The following is a 16,870-nucleotide window of genomic DNA, read 5'->3' as shown; positions in this document are numbered from 1 at the left end:
AAGAAAAGGGCAACCTAATCAGAGCACCATCAGTTTAGGACCCAGGGTCCTTGAGTAGAATTAGCCCTTGCACAGCCCCACCCCCTCTTCGGTACTGTCCAATGGCTTTCCCAGAATTAGGAGGCGGGGTGGACAGGGCCGGTTTGTTGATAAATGCCGAGCCACGTGCGGGGGACAAATCACAGGGCGCCAGTATGGGTGCATGCGCGCTGGTTACGTAGTGCACGCACGCACGCGACTAGACGGAAGCTTCAGTGTGGGTTGCCTGTGGCGTGAGGGCGGATGGAGATGGTGATGGAGAGCGCGAAGCTCTCTGACGACAAGGTCTGCACTGAGACTGGCATTGTAGAGTCTAGCTCTCGCGGTTCTGGGTGCAGTCTCAGGCACTTTGCTTGTGAACAGAACCTGCTGTCCCGGCCAGATGGCTCTGCTACTTTCCTGCAAGGTAAGTACCTAACCCAGGTAAATTCTGACCAAACCACGTTTATGTAGGGCATATTTGTTTTGAAGACTGGCTAAAGTGTGCTGTGCAACGGAGTAGCCGCCTCCTCTCGATGTAGTTGGCTAAATGCCCTTCCAGCGCTGATGCAGAATAACTTACGGTGGATACTTTTAAATAGGGCGACCCACACCTCTTCCTCCCAACGTGAACCCAGGCCCTCATGCGAGCTAAGCCAACACTCTACCATTGAGCTATATCTCGCTGTCAACTAACGTTCACTTAAAGTGGAATAGAGAAGAAAATATCAGTACATTGAAGCACTAATGGCAAAGTTGGAATTTTTAGTTTTTTGACGGCTTTTGATGCATTAACACATACGTTTGTGTGAGTTTTGGCTTGTGCTGTAAAATGTATCACTTATTGGGAGTTATGGTCAGAGAATCTGTTCAAGTCCAGTATCTTCATTTTCAGATGGTAAAACTGAGGCCCAGAGAGGTTAGTTAGCAAAATCATTTGGGGTTACAGAGCCAAGAGCAGGTGAACCAGACTGGAGGCCAGGCTTTTTATTTCCCCGTTCTTACCTTGCCTCACCTGTTCATATCCACTCTGGGGAAATAAGCACGCTGGCGGAAGCTTTGGAAAGAGAAGTTAAAACCACCTACAGTGAGAGGAAAGTTAGCTTTTAGGGAGAACTTCCAATTAAAGTTACTAATACAGTAAAGACTGTGGTATGTGTATACCAGTGTAAATATTTTGGTGAATTCTATTAAATTGTTACAAGAACATTATGAGGGACGTACCTCTGTTACCTGTTACCTCATTACAGATAAGTAAAGTGCTGCTTGAAGAATCACCGCCAACAAATGCTGGGGGTGACCGTAATATTAGGAGCTGCACACTGGACCTAGAAGCAGGGAAGGTATGGTTGAGCCCTTCTCCACTGTCTCCCCAGGTGATACCTCTGTCCTGGCTGGTGTGTATGGACCCGCAGAGGTAAAGGTCAGCAAAGAGATCTTCAACAAAGCCACCCTCGAAGTGATCCTGAGGCCGAAAATCGGGTTGCCTGGTAACTGGACCCGAATGAACCACTGCCCGTCCAGATTGTCAGGACCTTGCTGGCTCCTGCCTGCCTGCTGTCCCTGCTGTCTCATCTGTCCCCCAGTCCCCACCTTCCCGCAGTTATTTCTGCCTTTCTCCACTTTCTGCTTCTGTGTCTCAGTTTGTTTCTCTTTTCATCTCCGTCTCCCTTTCTTTGCTTTAATCTGCTTTTTACCCTATCATCATTCCCTATCAGCTGGGCCCACTGAGTTTGGAGTGGCTGTGGGCAGCTGCCCAAGACACAACCACACCTGGATAGTTAGCAGCCCCATTGGTGGAGGCTAAGGATAGCAGTGTTGAGTAGATGGCATTCAGACCTTGTATACTTCCTGCTGTGAACCCTGTCACCCACACAGGTCCTGTGATGTACCACACTGACTCTGTAGACCCCAAAAAGAGGGCTTTCCTCCAGAGGGTAGGGCAAGTGGAGGAGGGTGAGATGGGTAAAAGCAAAGAGCCTAACTACTACTCCTTGATTTCCCCAGGTGTGGCTGAGAAGAGTCGAGAGCGACTAATCCGAAACACATGTGAAGCAGTGGTGCTAGGAGCCCTGCACCCCCGCACCTCTATCACAGTGGTGCTACAGGTCATCAGCGATGCTGGCTCCGTATCCTTTTCCCCAGCTGCCTCCAGGAAGTGCTCCCAACCCTCCCTGATAGCTTCCCTTCTACTAGCCCTAGAATGTGACACGTGGTTGCTTACTGTGTGCCAGGCAGTTTACTAAGTACCTTCTACATACTAATTTAATCCTCACAGCACATAAACCAGGTGCCGTTATAACCCCTGTTTAAGTGGGCCCAAATCACCTGGCTGTAGAACACTGTGGGATATGTTCAAGTGAAAGACCCAGAAAGGGAAGTAGTTTGCCCAAGTTGGAAGGTAGCAGAGGCAGGCCTCAAGCCCAGGCCTGTCTGACTCCAGAGCTTATCCCTGTGACCTCCACTCTCTACCTTAGTGTGAGGTTTCAGGCTCTTAGGACTGAGGGAGTCCTTGGCAGGCAGAGAAGCAGGGTGAAGAGCTAGCTCAACCTGGAAAGATCACTGTGGTTTAGATGAGTGACGTTTCCATGGGCATTTCTAGAGGGAGCCGCTGGTGTGTGCCCTTGCACGTGGCACGGGTGGAGGGAGAGGAGACAAGTGCTGTTGTGCCCCTTTTACAGAAGTGGAAACTGAAGCTCGGAGGAAGTAACCAGGGATCAGTAGCAGAGTTTGAACTGATAGATTTTAAAGCTAGAGCTTTTGTCCACCCTGCTAATCCTGGGAAAGGCATGAGGAAACAGGCAGAGCCAGTTGACTGGTTCCAGGACGTAAACCTGCTGGGGCAGCAGTAATAATGACTCCATTGCCTGGTATAGTGGCTGCCTGCTAACCACAATTCCCATGCCCAGCCTGGTGTTACCATTGCCTCCTGCCTTGTGACCTTGGGAGGTTTCTTGCTCTCTTTCTCACCCTGTTTTGCAGAAGCTTGGTACCTAATTTAGTGTACATCTGTTAGGTAACATGGCCCTGTGTAACCCAAAAGGAGACTGAGACTCAGAATAAGTCAACTTACTCAAGGTCACACAGCTAAGAGGTGGTAAGGCCACATATGGAATTGGGGTTCCTTGATCCCACAGCTATTTATTCACTCTACAATTCTGTGATTGATTAGTGGGGAAGATACAGACATGGATGTGTTCTACATGCCAGCCCCATAGTAAGCACTCCTCTTAACTGCTCCTGTGGTACTCAGCTCCTGGCTTGTTGCCTGAATGTTGCCTGCATGGCATTGGTAGATGCAGGTATTCCCATGCGGGCTCTCTTCTGTGGAGTCACCTGTGCTCTGGACTCAGATGGGACACTGGTGTTGGATCCCACAGCAAAGCAAGAAAAGGTAGGTATGAAATTCAGGGTGGCGAAAGGGTTGTGGCCAGATAGCACCAGGACTTGTTTCTTTGCAAGTCATCTGGCTCAGTGCACTTCAGCACTAGTTGGCAAGCAGTCCTCTACTTAGCAGAGTTCATTCAGCTGCAAGTGCTAGAACTTCCAACTTAGACTTGCTCAAGCCAAACAAGGAATGTATTGGCTTTCATTCCCATACTCTGAAAGAGCAGAGGTCTACCTAAAATCAGGACTTCAAACACTATTTCCTAGCTTCATTTCTTGTGGCTGCTTTTTTCTCTTCTCTCTCCTTTTTTTGAGGTAAGGTCACAGTCATACTGTGTACCACAAGCTGGTCTTAAACTTGTGGCAATCTTCCTGCTTCAACTTCCCAAGTGCTACAATTGCAGGCATGTGCCACTAGGCCTAACTTGTGCCTGCTTTTTTCTGCAAATTGGCTTCTTTCCCTGGCCACCATCTTTCTTGAGGCTAGGATTATCAACTCCAAGTTTATACTTCCCTGTTAAGAGGCTCAAAAGCAAAGGGGAATGTAAGACATTTCTTCTCATCAGCTCCAGTTCGCAATATCTCAAGGTTCTTATTCTGTGGAGTTTTCTGCCCAGTACTGCCTTGGTCATAACCATTCAGAAAAATGAGATACCCTGTGGGATACTTTGGACAGAGGGGGTTTCATACAGAGGATTGGTAGAAAAAGTATTGGAAGAGTTGGGGAAGCAAAATGGGAAGAAAGGATGGTACCTGAAGCTTCTCCTGGCCTCAGGCTGAACTGTATGCTGGCTCCTGCTCCTGCCCTGTTGGAGACATTGAGGCACCTGGTTCTGAATGCACAAAAAGATGTCCTGCCTTTCCTGGCTGCAGAAATGCAGAACCCACCTCACCTCCTCTGGGCAGTTGTCAGAATGAGGACTGGCTTGCTTCGCTCAGCTTCCCTGGTCTCACCCAATTGCTGATAGAACCTAATGGCAAAGGAGTCTGGAAAATATAGTCAACTGGCCCTGTGTAACCCAAAGGAGACTGAGACTTTCAGAGTACGGGAATGAAAGCTTAGGCCTTGCCTCCCAGAGCGTGGGAGGCAGAGGCACCAGGTAAATGACCAGCACTGCGGCTCCCGCTATGGGGCAGAAATGCTGTGGTCAGAAGGAGGGAGTTGAGCAATTACAAAGGAGAGGCAAAGAGAATGGTTTCCCAGGGTGTGGTAGTGTGTAGACAGATAACCACAGTTGGTATTTTAGCACTGAGTGAGGAAAGGTGAAGCCTTTAGGCCAAAGTTGTGGGATCTTCCCTGGCACTGGGCTTTATCTCCGTCACCTTTTTCTCCTTATTCCTAGGAAGCCCGGGCAGTCCTGACTTTTGCTCTTGACAGTGTGGACCGGAAGCTGCTGATGTCTACCACCAAAGGGCTCTATTCTGATGCTGAGGTGCCAGTGGGGAGATAGGGGTGAAAGACAGAACCTCCTACCCCGAAATGACATCTGACACAATTCTCCTGCATGCTGAGAGGCTTGGGGAGGAGGACCCCTTCCTTGTACCCTGTCTATAAAAGAGAGGGAAGTTTTCAGGCTTTGTAAGTGTAGAAACCTGTGGAAATTTTGAGGTTTTTTTGTGGTTTTTTTTGTTTTGTTTTTTTGTCTTTTTGTCTTTTTCTATTTTATCGGTACCAGGGATCGAACTCACGACCGCCTGCTTGCAAGGCAGGTGCTTATGCCGCTGAGCTAAATCCCCAGCCCCTTTGTGGAAATTTTGGAGGGAAGTTCAGTGAATGAGAAGAAAAGAGAGGGAGTGCTGTTTGAAAGCAGGCAGCAGAGCAGCACACAGCCCCAGCTCAGGGTAGTGACCTGCTTGAAATTGTGGGTCTCTATGGATCAGAATTTGGAACTAGTGGGCCAAATGGTCTTCAGGAGATTTTTTTTTTTTTTTTTCTGGTCTTTGAGACAGGGTCTCATTGTGTAGTTCAGGCTCACCTTGGGCTCACTTTGTAGCCCAGGCTGGTCTTGAACTTGTAACGATCCACCTGCCTCAGCCTCCCTAGTGCTGGGATTACAGAAGTGCACCACCACACCCAGCTTCCAGGAGTATTTCTAACCTGGCCATCCTATAAATCTAGGATTATGACTGTAAAGATCTAAGGGCCCTTGGTTCTGTAGCTCTGAATTCCAAGATCTCTCCAGTTCTGTGAGCTTTTAGGCCCCTCAGTTCTACAAGGTTAAGGTCTCTCCAGTGCATGTGAAATAATCCCCTTACCACTTCTGCCTCACCTGAGATGGCAAGAGGGGCTGGTAGATTTGGGGGAGTTGGAGGTCTGTGGGGCTGGAGGACCTCTTGGGCTAGCTGGGCTGTGGGTAGGTGGGTATAGGGCAGGGTACCCAGCACTGACCAGCCTTTCTCCTCCCAGCTCCAGCAGTGCCTGGCTGCGGCCCAGACTGCCTCACAACACGTCTTCCGCTTCTACCGCGAGTCACTGCAGAGGCGCTATTCCAAGAGCTGAAGCAAGCCAGGGCAGGGCACTGTGCCCACTGTCACCACCACCCACTGGCTCAGCCTGAAGCAAGCCATCAGCCCAGCCTTACGTCTGTCCCCATGTGCCCAGTCCCAAAGCTGCTGGGTCTCCTGGGAAGGGGGCTTAGGAACAGAACCTTGATCCCTCACATCCATGGACCAGCAGGGCATGATCCCTGCCCCTCCATAAAAACAACATTAAAGGAAGCTCACCAGTATTGAAGCAGTAAGTCGGTGCCTACTGAGTTCCTCAGTGTCAGGCCTCAGCACTGGGTGCTCAGAATTCCAGTGAACAAGAGACCCAGGCCCTGAGTTAGGAGCAATGTACTGTACTTTTTCAGAGGATAGTAAATGCTCTGATAAAAATAGGTGGGAAACTAGTTTGGAAGCTCGGTTTGGGAATGGCAAATATAACACAGGCCAGGGACACCTTCTCGAGCAGGGTGACATCTGAGTGGAGCCCTGAAAAAAAGAGAGATAACATGGGGGAGATCCCTCATGGGTCAAGGGCTAGCCAGATAGCTGTTGCGGCTGGTGTCCGGTGAGCAAAGTGAGAGGGAGATGGGCCAGTCTGGGGGACTGAGAGAGTATAAACACTGGGCCTCATGGACCACAGGAGGGTCTGGCCTGGAGTACACCTTTAACCTGCCCATTTACCCATTACAGTCCCTACTTAAAGATGACATCAGCTCAGAAGCTCGTTAGCTGCTTATAGTCTCTAGGTAACTTGCTGTGGAACTAGAGTCCCACTTGAGCCCAGTACCTCACTGTTGAGACAGGGCCCAAAGAGACACTAACACACTGGGAGTTTCCCACCCAAAGCTCACTGGTGTTCAGGGCTAGTAACACCGCCTAGGAGTGTTTGGAAATAATGAGGGAGGAAATAAGTGTTTGGAAATAAGTTGCAGGTGGACTGCTCCCCACCTCACAGGACAGTGAGTGGATGGGCCAAATACAAAAGCAAGTGTCCCACAGCTGGGCCACAAGGGGGCGGGACCAGCAGACCTAACACTGGGGCCAGAATTTCACACATCAGGTCCTCTGCTGTGTGTTTCCATGACTTGAATTAGCTCACAGAACCCCGTTGTGTGCTCTAGTGGCCAGGCATCCTTGTCCCCAGGAAGCAAGAGGGAAATACGCAAATACCTAGCTTGAAATAATGCTTCATTAGATGCTCAGAGAAACACTTTAAGTGGGGAAGTATTTTCTAGCATTAAACAGCTGATCTGCCCATCTCTTACCCTGGATAATAGAACCCCTTCAGTGACTAGCTCCTCTGTGCCTCAGTGCTGTGCTGACATGATCTGCTTGATACCTTCTTGTTTTCTGAAAGTCCTGTCCCTGCCAAGTGTGGCCCTTGTGATTTGAATGGTGCCTCAGGCCCCAGGCAGGGGAAGACGGATCTAGGAAGCAGCACTTGCACTGCCTGAGTTCTGGGGCCATTTTCTCCCCAAGATAGGGGTGCTGCTGGCACAGAATGAAGCAAGAGTAGAGGCCACGGGATGCAGAGAACAAATACCCCATATGAGCCCAGATACAGTTCTCCCTCCGTGCTCCTCCCTCCTGTTACAGCTGCTGGAGCTGACCGGGAGGAACACAGCACATGGCCATTTACCTACAGGATGCATTTAAGCCTTATCTGCTCAAGGTGTGGAGAATGTCAAGCCCCATTATGCACACGAAAGAAAAGCGTGGCTGGACAAGATTACATGGTGACCAGGTGGATGAGTGAGGCTCTCCAACCCAGCTCACTGTCCCTGTCCACTAATTGCTGTTTGTAAAGAACATTTTTCCACGTGAAAACCTTCCAAGCCCCGATTCCTCCCAGCTGAGTTCTTTCAGCTGTCACCCTGATGGACCCTCCTGGTCTCAGGTACCACACACTCCCGGACATCCCCAATACAAAGGACAGACACAGGTTTGGCTGCAAGGGTATCTCGTTTAATTTCTCACGTTGCTGTGGCCTGGTGAGCGGTGGCTAGGGAGGGGAGAGGTCTCCAGCTTATTTCTCAGTGATATTGCTGCCGCCATGTCACACACCAGGATTCTCCACTTTCTGCTCGTGTGCACTCCGGGGTTCCGGCCTCTGGGTTCACAATGGGAGCCGGAGAGGCAATTAGGGCGGGTCTCGGGAGGCAAGATAGGCGGCCAGGGTCACCAGGGCAGCTGCATATGTGCACAGGCCCAGGCCAACAGCAAGGACCCCCAGCAGGAAGGCATGGCGGGAGGCGGCTCCTGCCCCCTGGATATCCCCCTTGGCCCAAGCCTTGTTGGTCTGTAGAGGCAGTGGGCAGTGGTGACCCAGGTGTCCCCTTATCTCCATCTTGATTCCCACAGCCCTAGACCCGTTTGCTGAATCCTCCCAAACCTGGTATAAGGATGCACTCATTCATCCACTGGCTTATTCCAAAGCCATGGAGTGCCTCCCATGGATTGGATCAGGCTGAGCTGGGCAGCAGAGATGCTGGGTGACTAATAAAACATATTTTATGCTTCTTAAAATACTCCACTATAGCCCACTTGATTCACATGATCATGAGGTGGAAATTATTCCTATTTTACAAAGGAAGAAAAGCCACACACAAGTAGCTTTTACCTAGAATCCTACAAAGGATGGCTGACCCAGGATTTGAAGTTCAGATTCTTAACTACCACCCTGGATTCTGTGAAACTTGCCTCATTTTACCCATGAAGGTTCCTGTGTGGATCCTTCTCACCATCCTTTCCTTCACTGCCCTCAGGCATGACTCTTCTTGGATTGTGTGTTTTTGTTCGTTGGAACATTTGTCACTGTGCCAGTACCCTCCCAGTCCCACACACGGACTGACCTGAGCCAAACAGAAGGCAGCGATGCCCACGGGCCAGAAGCAACACAGCATGGAGAAGACTGCCAGGCCGAGGTGATCATGGGGTAGAAGTGGGGAGAGATGGCCGCCCCCATCCCAGTCTGAGTCAGTGTCACTGGATGATGTGTCCTGTGGACAGGAGAGGGCCTGAGTGGGCATCTCCATTTTCCATTCTTCCCCACTGGTCTGTTCCCAATCAGCAAGGCCAGTACTTCTCTAGGGCCTCCAGAGAGACACAAAAATGTACAAAAAGGTAAACCTGGAGCTTGTCTAGATCTTGGGTTCCTTGGAAGCCAAGTTGGCCTTATCTTCCAAAAGACTCCCAGCCACACTCAAAAGTTTTGAGTTTCTTCAAGAGATTCATACACAACTTGTAATCTCTTGAGTTTAAAAAGAAATAGATAACATCATGAGCAGGAACCTACCAAAAGAGTGAAATTATAAAATGCTCTAATGCCCTAACTTACTAGCACAAGCCTGCCTGCTGAAAACTCTATATCCTAGGTAAAAAGTAAAAAGTCTTACAAGCCAGGTGTGGTACATGCCTGTAATCACAGGTACTTGGGAAACAGGCATGAGGATTCCAAGTCTGAGAGCAGCCTGAGCACCTTAGACCCTTTCTCAAAAAACAAAACAAAAATGTAAGGCTAAAGATGTAGCACATTGCTTTGCTCAAACCCCAATACAAAAACCCAATCAAAACACAAAAAACATTAACCTGAAAAGAGACCAGGACCACCACACCAGAGGCAGACAACAGAGGAATTAAGACCTCAGATGGATGAGAGAGAAATCTGGAGAGAAAACCAGGGAAACAGGATAACCAGGAGTCCCAGCGGCCCACACACACTTGGGAAGAGACACCAGGCCTAAGGCGGATCGCTCCAGTTGCCGGCCTGCCAAGCTGGCTGCACCCCTAACCCTTTCCCCAGCTTCCACTGAAGCCTGCTGTTCCTACCTCGAGGTCCAGAGACCCTGGCTCTCCCAGGTCAGCACTCACAGAGGGAAGAGGTGGTGGGAAGTGCCAACCCCTCAGCGACTCTGCAAAGGCTGTCTCCCTTAAGGGGGACCCCATCTCAAGTCTGCCAGGCTTCTGGGCCAGGGGGTCACAGGCCGTGCCTGCTAGCAGAGGTTCTTGAAGCTCCTGAAGACTAGGATTATCCATGGCTGGGGGAATACTCTTGATGGCGTTCCTGGGGGCACAAGGAAGACAAATACAAGTTGAGAAATGGGCTCACCTTCAACCATCCCCTGACTTGAAAGAGTCTCAGGTTGAGAAGAGTTAGTTCAATGGTCCTCAGACCTACTTTTCAGATAGGAAAACTGAGGCCCAGAGAATAAAAGAGGTTGGCCCTAGTTATAAAGAGAACTCAGGAGTCTGTATGTCCAATTCTGGACTTCTCTTTCAAGCAAAAACCCCACATACCTGTTGCATGCTTATTTTAAAGTGTGCCTTACACACTTGACCCCATGAACCACCCCTGCCCTCCAGGCCACATACCCCTCCTCAGTACACACACCCATCCTTCATCCCCGGTGACATCCCCTCTTCACTCTAGTCCACACTACCACCCACCTGCACACCCTGAGTACTCAAGGGCCCTGCCAAATAGGGAAGGCCCCACCTTCCACTCTATCCTTCACCCAAAGGCCTCTGAACACGCCCCAGACAAGATCAGCTCAGGATCAAGAAACATCGCTCTCCAGCCACAATCTTCGTATAATCTTCATCCCAAGCACCTTGTTGCACACACACTCCTAACCCTCAGTAGTGGAAACCATACACATCCCCCTCCCCCATAAAGCCCCCCCATACCACCTCACTCACAGCTCCCATCACTTCCCCTTGCACAACTGCTCCAAACACGCATCTGGGTCCAGCACCCCACACACACACTCCGCTCACATCTGCGACCCCACCATACACCTGCCAGCTCTGCAGACACCTGGTTTTACCCCATCCTCCACTGCACACCTGACCTTGTAATCAACCAAGCACACGTATGTACATGGGTACAACCAACCAGAAAGATTCTTCTCGCCCTACATCCCCTGAAGGGGCCTCAAGCCTCCAGCTGGCTCACCCCAAATCTCCACAGGGCCCATTTCTTCACCCAAACATTTGCATCCCCTTTCCAAAGCCAGGACCCTGGACTGGGATGATGTCCCCACCTTCTCGCATCGCTAGCAGCCCACCGTCAGAGCAAGAACTCTTGCCCACCCCCACCCCCCACCCGCACCCCCGCACCCGGCCCCCGCATCCAGCACAACCCCCCCCCCACCTGCTGCCTGCCACCTACGGGCCGCGCACACCCAGCAATGCCGGCGCTCGGGGCCAGGCGGGGGGTGGGGGGGTCCCGGGTCTGCGTGAGCTCTTCGGGCTCCGGTCTTAGCGCCCCTGGCCGCAGCGTGCTGGGGCGGGCGGGGGCGGGGCGAGTGTCCCTGGCCCCGCCCTTCGGCGGAGCTGCGGACCGAACCTTGAACCTGGTCCCAGAGCCTGCAGGCGCGTCACCCACCACCCCAACCAGGCCTAAGCGCTGCTGCCCGCTGGAGGGGGCGTCCCTGATTCTTCTTGCCTTAGCGCCGCCTCCCCTCCCACAACCCTTGCTGCCCAGTAATAACCAGTAATAATAACAACAACTATGGCTGTGGCCAGCAAATACTTTACAGGCACGCGTTCACGTTTATTCCTTGGAACAATCGTGACAGGATTTATTATCCTACCATTTATTATCCTGTTTTACCCAGCAGGGAGGAAGCACAGAAAGGTTAGGTAACTTGCCTCAGAGCACACTGCTAGTCCGCAGAGGAAAGCCTAGGCCCTGTGTTCAGTGCTTTGCTTTCCCCATTGCAGTCACTGCTCTCAGTAGCTCTCCTTTATCTCAGTAGCTCTACTTTTATGGAGAAACGGATTTCTCAGTGGCTAAAATAAACAGCTGGTACCAGAACCAGCCCATTGTAACCCAGGGCCAGGTCCCTTGCTCACCTGAGGGGAGGGAGGGAAGAAAGCAGAGGCACAAGGCAGGGTGCGCAGGTGTACTCGTGCACTCTTGGAATCCCAACCCTGGGGAAGCTGAGGCAGGAGGCTCGCCATACATACATAGTAAGACCCTATGGGACCTCAAGCCTCCAGCTGGCTCACCCAAAAAGCCAAACCAATACAAACAGAAGGAAGAGGAAGGGAAGGAGAGGAAGGTGGCAGAGTTAGCGATTCCCAGAAAAGGGGCCTGAGAGGTGAGGCCCAGGAGGCAGCGCTGTACGGATGCCCAGGTGGTAAAGATGACGTTCATCAGTCAGGGTTTGGATCCACCCAGATCTGATTCCTTTCCAGGTTCATCAAGGCCCTTGCTGTGTAACCTCAGCACAACGGCTTCACCTCTGTGAATCCCGCTTTCTTCGTCTGAAAAATGGAAGCCTATCCTGCCTCCTAAATATGATAACAGACATAAAGTGTTTAGACTGGGCTTGATAACCAGTGTCCGACATTTACCCAGTGGGGCTGGACCATGTAGGAAGTGTTTATGAATATTATTCACATCCATCTTCATCAGGAGGACGGAGGGACTCTCCTGCCCCTGCAAGCCCCTACGTCCTTCGGGGAGCCCACCCAGCGCGCACCGGACTTCCCTTCTCAGAAGCCCTCCATCTGGCCACACGTGAGGATTCCCCAGCCTGATGTGGGGCCAGCCGGAGTTCCCTCGCTCTAGGGCTCTGGGGCACCGTGCCAAGAGTCCAGACGCAGGAGCTGGCACAAGCCCCACTCCCGGGGAGAACAGATGGCGTCTGTGAGTGCACTTGGCTCAGCCCGAGTTTCTGGCAGATGACAGACACAGAGACCCACTGGAGGGGAGATGAGGGGGAAAAGGAGCCGGCTTTTCTACCCAGGAGGTGCCTTGTTACTCACTATCTCCTTCCTGGGCTCTAGCTGTCTTTCCCTATCATGATGAAACATAGCATACACAGTATTCCTTTCATTTGTGTATTTCTTTTGAATCCTCCCATCGGTCCTGGCTCCAGTGGGGCTGGGATTTGATCTCTTTTGTTCACTGCTGAGCCTGAGGGCCTAAAACAGTGCCTGGCTCAAAGTGGGCCTTCTTTACATAGTTGTGGGATGAGGGCATGAATTCCTACTCCCCTCAGTTTTTCACCAAATTGCTGAGCTCTGTGGGTCCCTAGTCGTCCTCAGCCACTGTAGGGATGAATTTGCATCCCGCTAGAGCTCTCTGGCTACCTTGTTCAGTCTTCCCAGCCCACCCTGCTCCTGCTCAGGGTCCAGAGACGCCTGGGGTTCTCCGAGAGTTTTTGATGGGCCTGGAATGTTAAATATAAGATTCTGGCAAGGATCTGCAGTAGAGGTCTACACCATCCAGTGAAAGTTTTGAGGAGGAAGAGTCTATTATTTAGTCTCAGGGTGTCTGCCCACAGATTACTCATAGAGGAAAAAAATAATGTTATGGAAAAAACTAGCAGACGTTCCCCTAACCGGCTGATAGAAGTTAACGTCACCAAGCTTGGGACAAATCAGTTAGTACAAATGTGCCATCTGAGAAGGACATGGTGTCGCTTCTGTGGTTTTCCTGTCAGAAATGCATTACCCAAGCCAGCCATGGTGATGTACCCCTGTAATTCCAGGTACTCCGGAGGCCGAGGGAGGAGGATCCCAAATTGAATCCCTGTCTGGGCAGTTTAGAGACTCAGTGAGGGTCTGTCTTAAAATAATAAAAAGGGCTGAGGGTTAAAGCTCAGTATGATGAGCCTGGGTTCAATGTTAGTATCCACCCTCTGTGCTGGCTGGTCTGTTCCGTTTTTGTTGTTGCTGTTTTTGTTTGTTTATCTTTTTTTTTAGCACTGTGTAGTTCAGGCTGACTTTGAACTCACTTTGTAGTTGAGGCTGGCCTCAAACTCACAGCAATCCTCCTGACTCAAACTCCCAAGTGCTGGGACTACAGGCACCATGTGCCACCATGCCTAGCTTGGCCTATTCTAGATTAAAGGAGATTGAAGAGGAAAAATACATGAATATCAAATAGGAGTCAGGATGGAGCAGAGACAGTGGCAAAGCATGTTGTTGGGACAGTTGGGAAACTGGCACACAAGGTATAGATCAGGTTCTGTTCTGTAACAATGTTATAGGCACTGTGGTAAATGTTTGTTTTTTTTGTTTGTTTGTTTTTTGTTTTTTTTAATGTAGGAGAAATATACTACCACTCAACCTCTACTGTAAGGTTGGCAGCCTTGAAAACTCCTTTTTTTAATGTAGCATGTCATGGATATATTCCTGCTCCACAAGGAATGAGGAGAAGGCATTTCCACATGCCATTGTGGTAAATGTTGAATCAGTACTAGGGTTATATGGGAGAATGGGCATATTCTTTGGTCGTTTTTCTTCTTCTACTCTTTTTGTTTTTGTTTTTTGGTACCAGGGATGGAACTCAGGGTCTTGTGCATCCCAAGTAAGTGCCCTAGCACTGAGATACAGCCCCAAACATTTTAAATGAGGCAGGGTCTCACTAAGTTGCTCAGGTTGGGCTCGAACACAGTTGTGATCCTCCTGCCTCAGCCTCCAGAGTAGCTGGGATACGGATACATCCAGCCAAACCTGGATAAGGTACTTTTGTTTTTTGTGTTTGATATGTGTTTATAACACAAGACATTTACATGCTTAGCTGGACTTTTAGCACATGCTTGTCATCCCAGCAATCTGAAAGTTGAGGCTGGAGGACCACTATGAGTTTGAGGCCAGTCTGGGCTAAAAAATAATTATATTATTTTTGGGATATATACATATATATACTCTTCATATTTTAGTACCCTTTCTCCCCCTCCAGTGATGGCAAAACCTTTAGATACTGAGTGCCCAAACTGCAACCCAGAACCCACTTATTTATCTCGAAGTGCCTACACTGGCATTAAATTGAACACTGAGGTTTTGGTTTAAAAAAAAACTACATTATCATCTTTTTCTTAAAAGAAAAACACAATAACATGCATGCCATAGGTTCACCACCATGGCCCTGTACTCTCCCTTCCCCTGAATTCCTTTCCCTATTCTCAAGGTCTGCCTTTTACTCCTTGTTTATAATTGGATTTCTTATATAAGAGAAAACATAATAAAACCTATGGAATGCCCCACAAAATTGTAGCCAATTTTGTGCAGGGGCATTGTCTTAGTTACTTTTCTCTTGTTGCTGAAATAAAATATAGAATACCCAGCATTAAAGGAGAAAAGGTTTATTTAGCTCACAGTTTATAGAAGTTTCAGTTCATAATTAGCTGGTTCCAGGGCAGGGTGGCACATGGCAGAGAGGCAACAGCTCATGGTGGGGGAAGAGAGCAAAAGCAGCAAGAGAGGAAATGAGATAAGCCTCTTTCTATTCCTTATATTGAATCCAGTCTACTGGGATTAGGGTGATACCAGACCCATCAGTGGACTGATCCAGCAATCACCCACTATTAATCCCAGCACCTTTAATCCTAGAGTTGCTACCACCAAAAAAAGCCCATCTAAAAGTACATGGGGAAAAAAGTGCATGGGGTTTTGAGAGGACATCTAGACACAAACTGTAATAACTATACTACTCTATTTGCTCTTTATTTTTTTTTAACTTTTTATGGCTACTAGGGATTGAACTCACGACCGCCTGCTTGCAAGGCAGGTGCTTATGCTGCTGAGCTAAATCCCCAGGCCCTAACTATACTACTCTATAGCACTCCAATTTTGGGGTGTATCTCCCTATGTAGTTCAGGCTAGGTTCGAACTCACTGTGTAGCTCAAGCCCACAGCGATCTTTCTGCCTCAACCTCCCAAGCATTGGAAGTGTGTGCCACTACGCCCAACTCTGTATCATTCCAATTTTGATATAAGCACTGCCAAAAAGAATACCCAGCTGTTTATATTATAACACTTAATCAGGGCTGGGGATTTAGCTCAGCAGCCTAAGTGCCTGCTTTGTAAGCACGTGGTCATGATTTTAATCCCCAGTACCAAAAAAAAAAAAAAAAAAAAAAAGCACAAAACACTTAATCAAGTTGTTCATTTATGTGTGCCTTTTCTGTACATATATTAAACTTCAAAAATTATTTTTCAAAACAAATAAGCTAGATCTTTATATAGTGACATGGATAAGTCTCCAAAATAGATCACTAAGTGGAAAAAGCAAGGTATAAAATAGCACGTACAGCTACTATAAAAAGCACTATAACAAGCCGGATGTGGTGGCCCACGCCTGGGATCCCAGCCCTCGGGAGACAGAGACAGAATGATCACAGTGAGTTTGAGGCCAGTCTGAATGACATAGCAGCCCCTGTCTCAAAAATAAAAACAACAACAAAAAGAAAATTCAGAGAGATGAAACGTAGAGTGGTTGTTGCCAGGGGTATTGTACAATGGTTCTACAGAATTTAAATTTTGCAAGGTAAAAATAGTTCTGGCGATTGGTTGCACAGAAATGTAACTGTAGGTAACTACTGAAACACACAAGTGAAATGATTAAGATGCTAAATCTTATGTAATGTGCATTTAAGCACAATTAAAATGACTTTGTGTGTGTCTGTTACATGCCTAGCGTGTACTCTTCTTGTCTCTCTCCTTCCTTTTGTTCTTTTTCTTTTTTGATACAGTTTGGGGGCCAGGCTGTGTGATAGGTTATGGGAGGCTGATTACATGACTTAAGCCCAGCAGTTCCGAGGTTGGTGTTATCTCACCTCAAAAACAGAGAGAGGTATGAAAGGCCAAAAGCTCCTGGCTATGGGAAGAATGCTGATAACCCAGCATTCCTGAAGCAAGATAGCATCTGCTGAGGACAGTTGTCAAAATACAGGCATCTGGTTATACAGAAAATTTGTTTCCTCAGGTACCCATTCTCTATAGTGTATGCTGTTCTATTAAATGTGTGCTACCCCTCCCCCTGTGGTTCATGCTTGCTACTGAAAGCAGGTCAGCCTTGAGATTGTTGTGCTTGTCCACTAGAAAAGCTCCTCCTGGTCTCCCTTGTACCTTAAATTTTGCCTGCCTTTCTTTATTCCCTTTCATTTTCCTCTCAGGTATCCAAGGGCAACTGGCACCTGGGATAGGAACTCTGAGACCTGGAGCAGAAGACCCACCAGAG

General features: G+C 49.0%; 2 protein-coding genes and 1 non-coding gene across 5 annotated transcripts; 1 reads left to right on the top strand and 2 right to left on the bottom strand.

Moving 5' to 3' along the window:
* The first annotated feature begins 192 nt into the window (after window positions 1-192).
* On the top strand, window positions 193-6,146 carry Exosc5 (exosome component 5). The gene is made up of 6 exons (XM_003461981.5): window positions 193-445; window positions 1,395-1,508; window positions 2,026-2,147; window positions 3,272-3,412; window positions 4,749-4,838; window positions 5,813-6,146. Exons 1-6 carry the CDS (start codon window positions 283-285, stop codon window positions 5,903-5,905), a joined length of 723 nt encoding a protein of 240 aa, XP_003462029.1. The 5' UTR covers window positions 193-282; the 3' UTR covers window positions 5,906-6,146.
* A 1,689-nt stretch (window positions 6,147-7,835) lies between these two features.
* Window positions 7,836-11,283, bottom strand: Tmem91 (transmembrane protein 91). 3 transcript variants are annotated; one of them, XM_063252810.1, is made up of 4 exons: window positions 11,063-11,260; window positions 9,721-9,955; window positions 8,745-8,891; window positions 7,836-8,002 (listed from the first exon to the last, which is right to left on the bottom strand). In XM_063252810.1, the coding sequence occupies exons 2-4, from the start codon at window positions 9,925-9,927 to the stop codon at window positions 7,949-7,951; spliced, it is 408 nt and encodes a 135-aa protein (XP_063108880.1). In that variant the 5' UTR covers window positions 9,928-9,955; window positions 11,063-11,260; the 3' UTR covers window positions 7,836-7,948. The 3 variants fall into 3 exon arrangements, with proteins under 3 accessions (XP_063108880.1, XP_063108879.1, XP_063108881.1); XM_063252809.1 differs by having other exon boundaries at window positions 11,045-11,259; XM_063252811.1 differs by lacking the exon at window positions 7,836-8,002 and adding an exon at window positions 8,033-8,191 and having other exon boundaries at window positions 11,045-11,283.
* A 2,662-nt stretch (window positions 11,284-13,945) lies between these two features.
* LOC111758591 (small nucleolar RNA U109) lies at window positions 13,946-14,081 on the bottom strand. The gene has a single exon (XR_002792760.1). It is a non-coding gene; the product is annotated as a small nucleolar RNA U109 (small nucleolar RNA).
* Between the last annotated feature and the right edge of the window lie 2,789 nt (window positions 14,082-16,870).

The sequence above is a fragment of the Cavia porcellus genome, unplaced genomic scaffold, assembly GCF_034190915.1.
Source record: "Cavia porcellus strain 051 isolate PalLab524CR breed Dunkin Hartley unplaced genomic scaffold, mCavPor4.1 scaffold_7, whole genome shotgun sequence".
NCBI lineage: Eukaryota > Metazoa > Chordata > Mammalia > Rodentia > Caviidae > Cavia > Cavia porcellus.
This window is presented reverse-complemented; position numbering and strand designations above follow the sequence as displayed.

Bases quoted from the DNA above. Each gene is read 5' to 3' on its own strand.
- Exosc5 (XM_003461981.5), top strand. From the start codon at position 283: ATGGAGATGGTGATGGAGAGCGCGAAGCTCTCTGACGACAAGGTCTGC. The intron at 446-1,394 runs GTAAGTACCTAA...CTGTCTCCCCAG, and splicing joins CTCTGCTACTTTCCTGCAAG to GTGATACCTCTGTCCTGGCT. The intron at 1,509-2,025 runs GTAACTGGACCC...TGATTTCCCCAG, and splicing joins GCCGAAAATCGGGTTGCCTG to GTGTGGCTGAGAAGAGTCGA.
- Tmem91 (XM_063252811.1), bottom strand. From the start codon at position 9,927: ATGGATAATCCTAGTCTTCAGGAGCTTCAAGAACCTCTGCTAGCAGGC. The intron at 8,892-9,720 runs GTAGGAACAGCA...TCCTGTCCACAG, and splicing joins CAGGGTCTCTGGACCTCGAG to GACACATCATCCAGTGACAC. The intron at 8,192-8,744 runs GTCAGTCCGTGT...CTGCCTCTACAG, and splicing joins CTGCCTTCTGTTTGGCTCAG to ACCAACAAGGCTTGGGCCAA.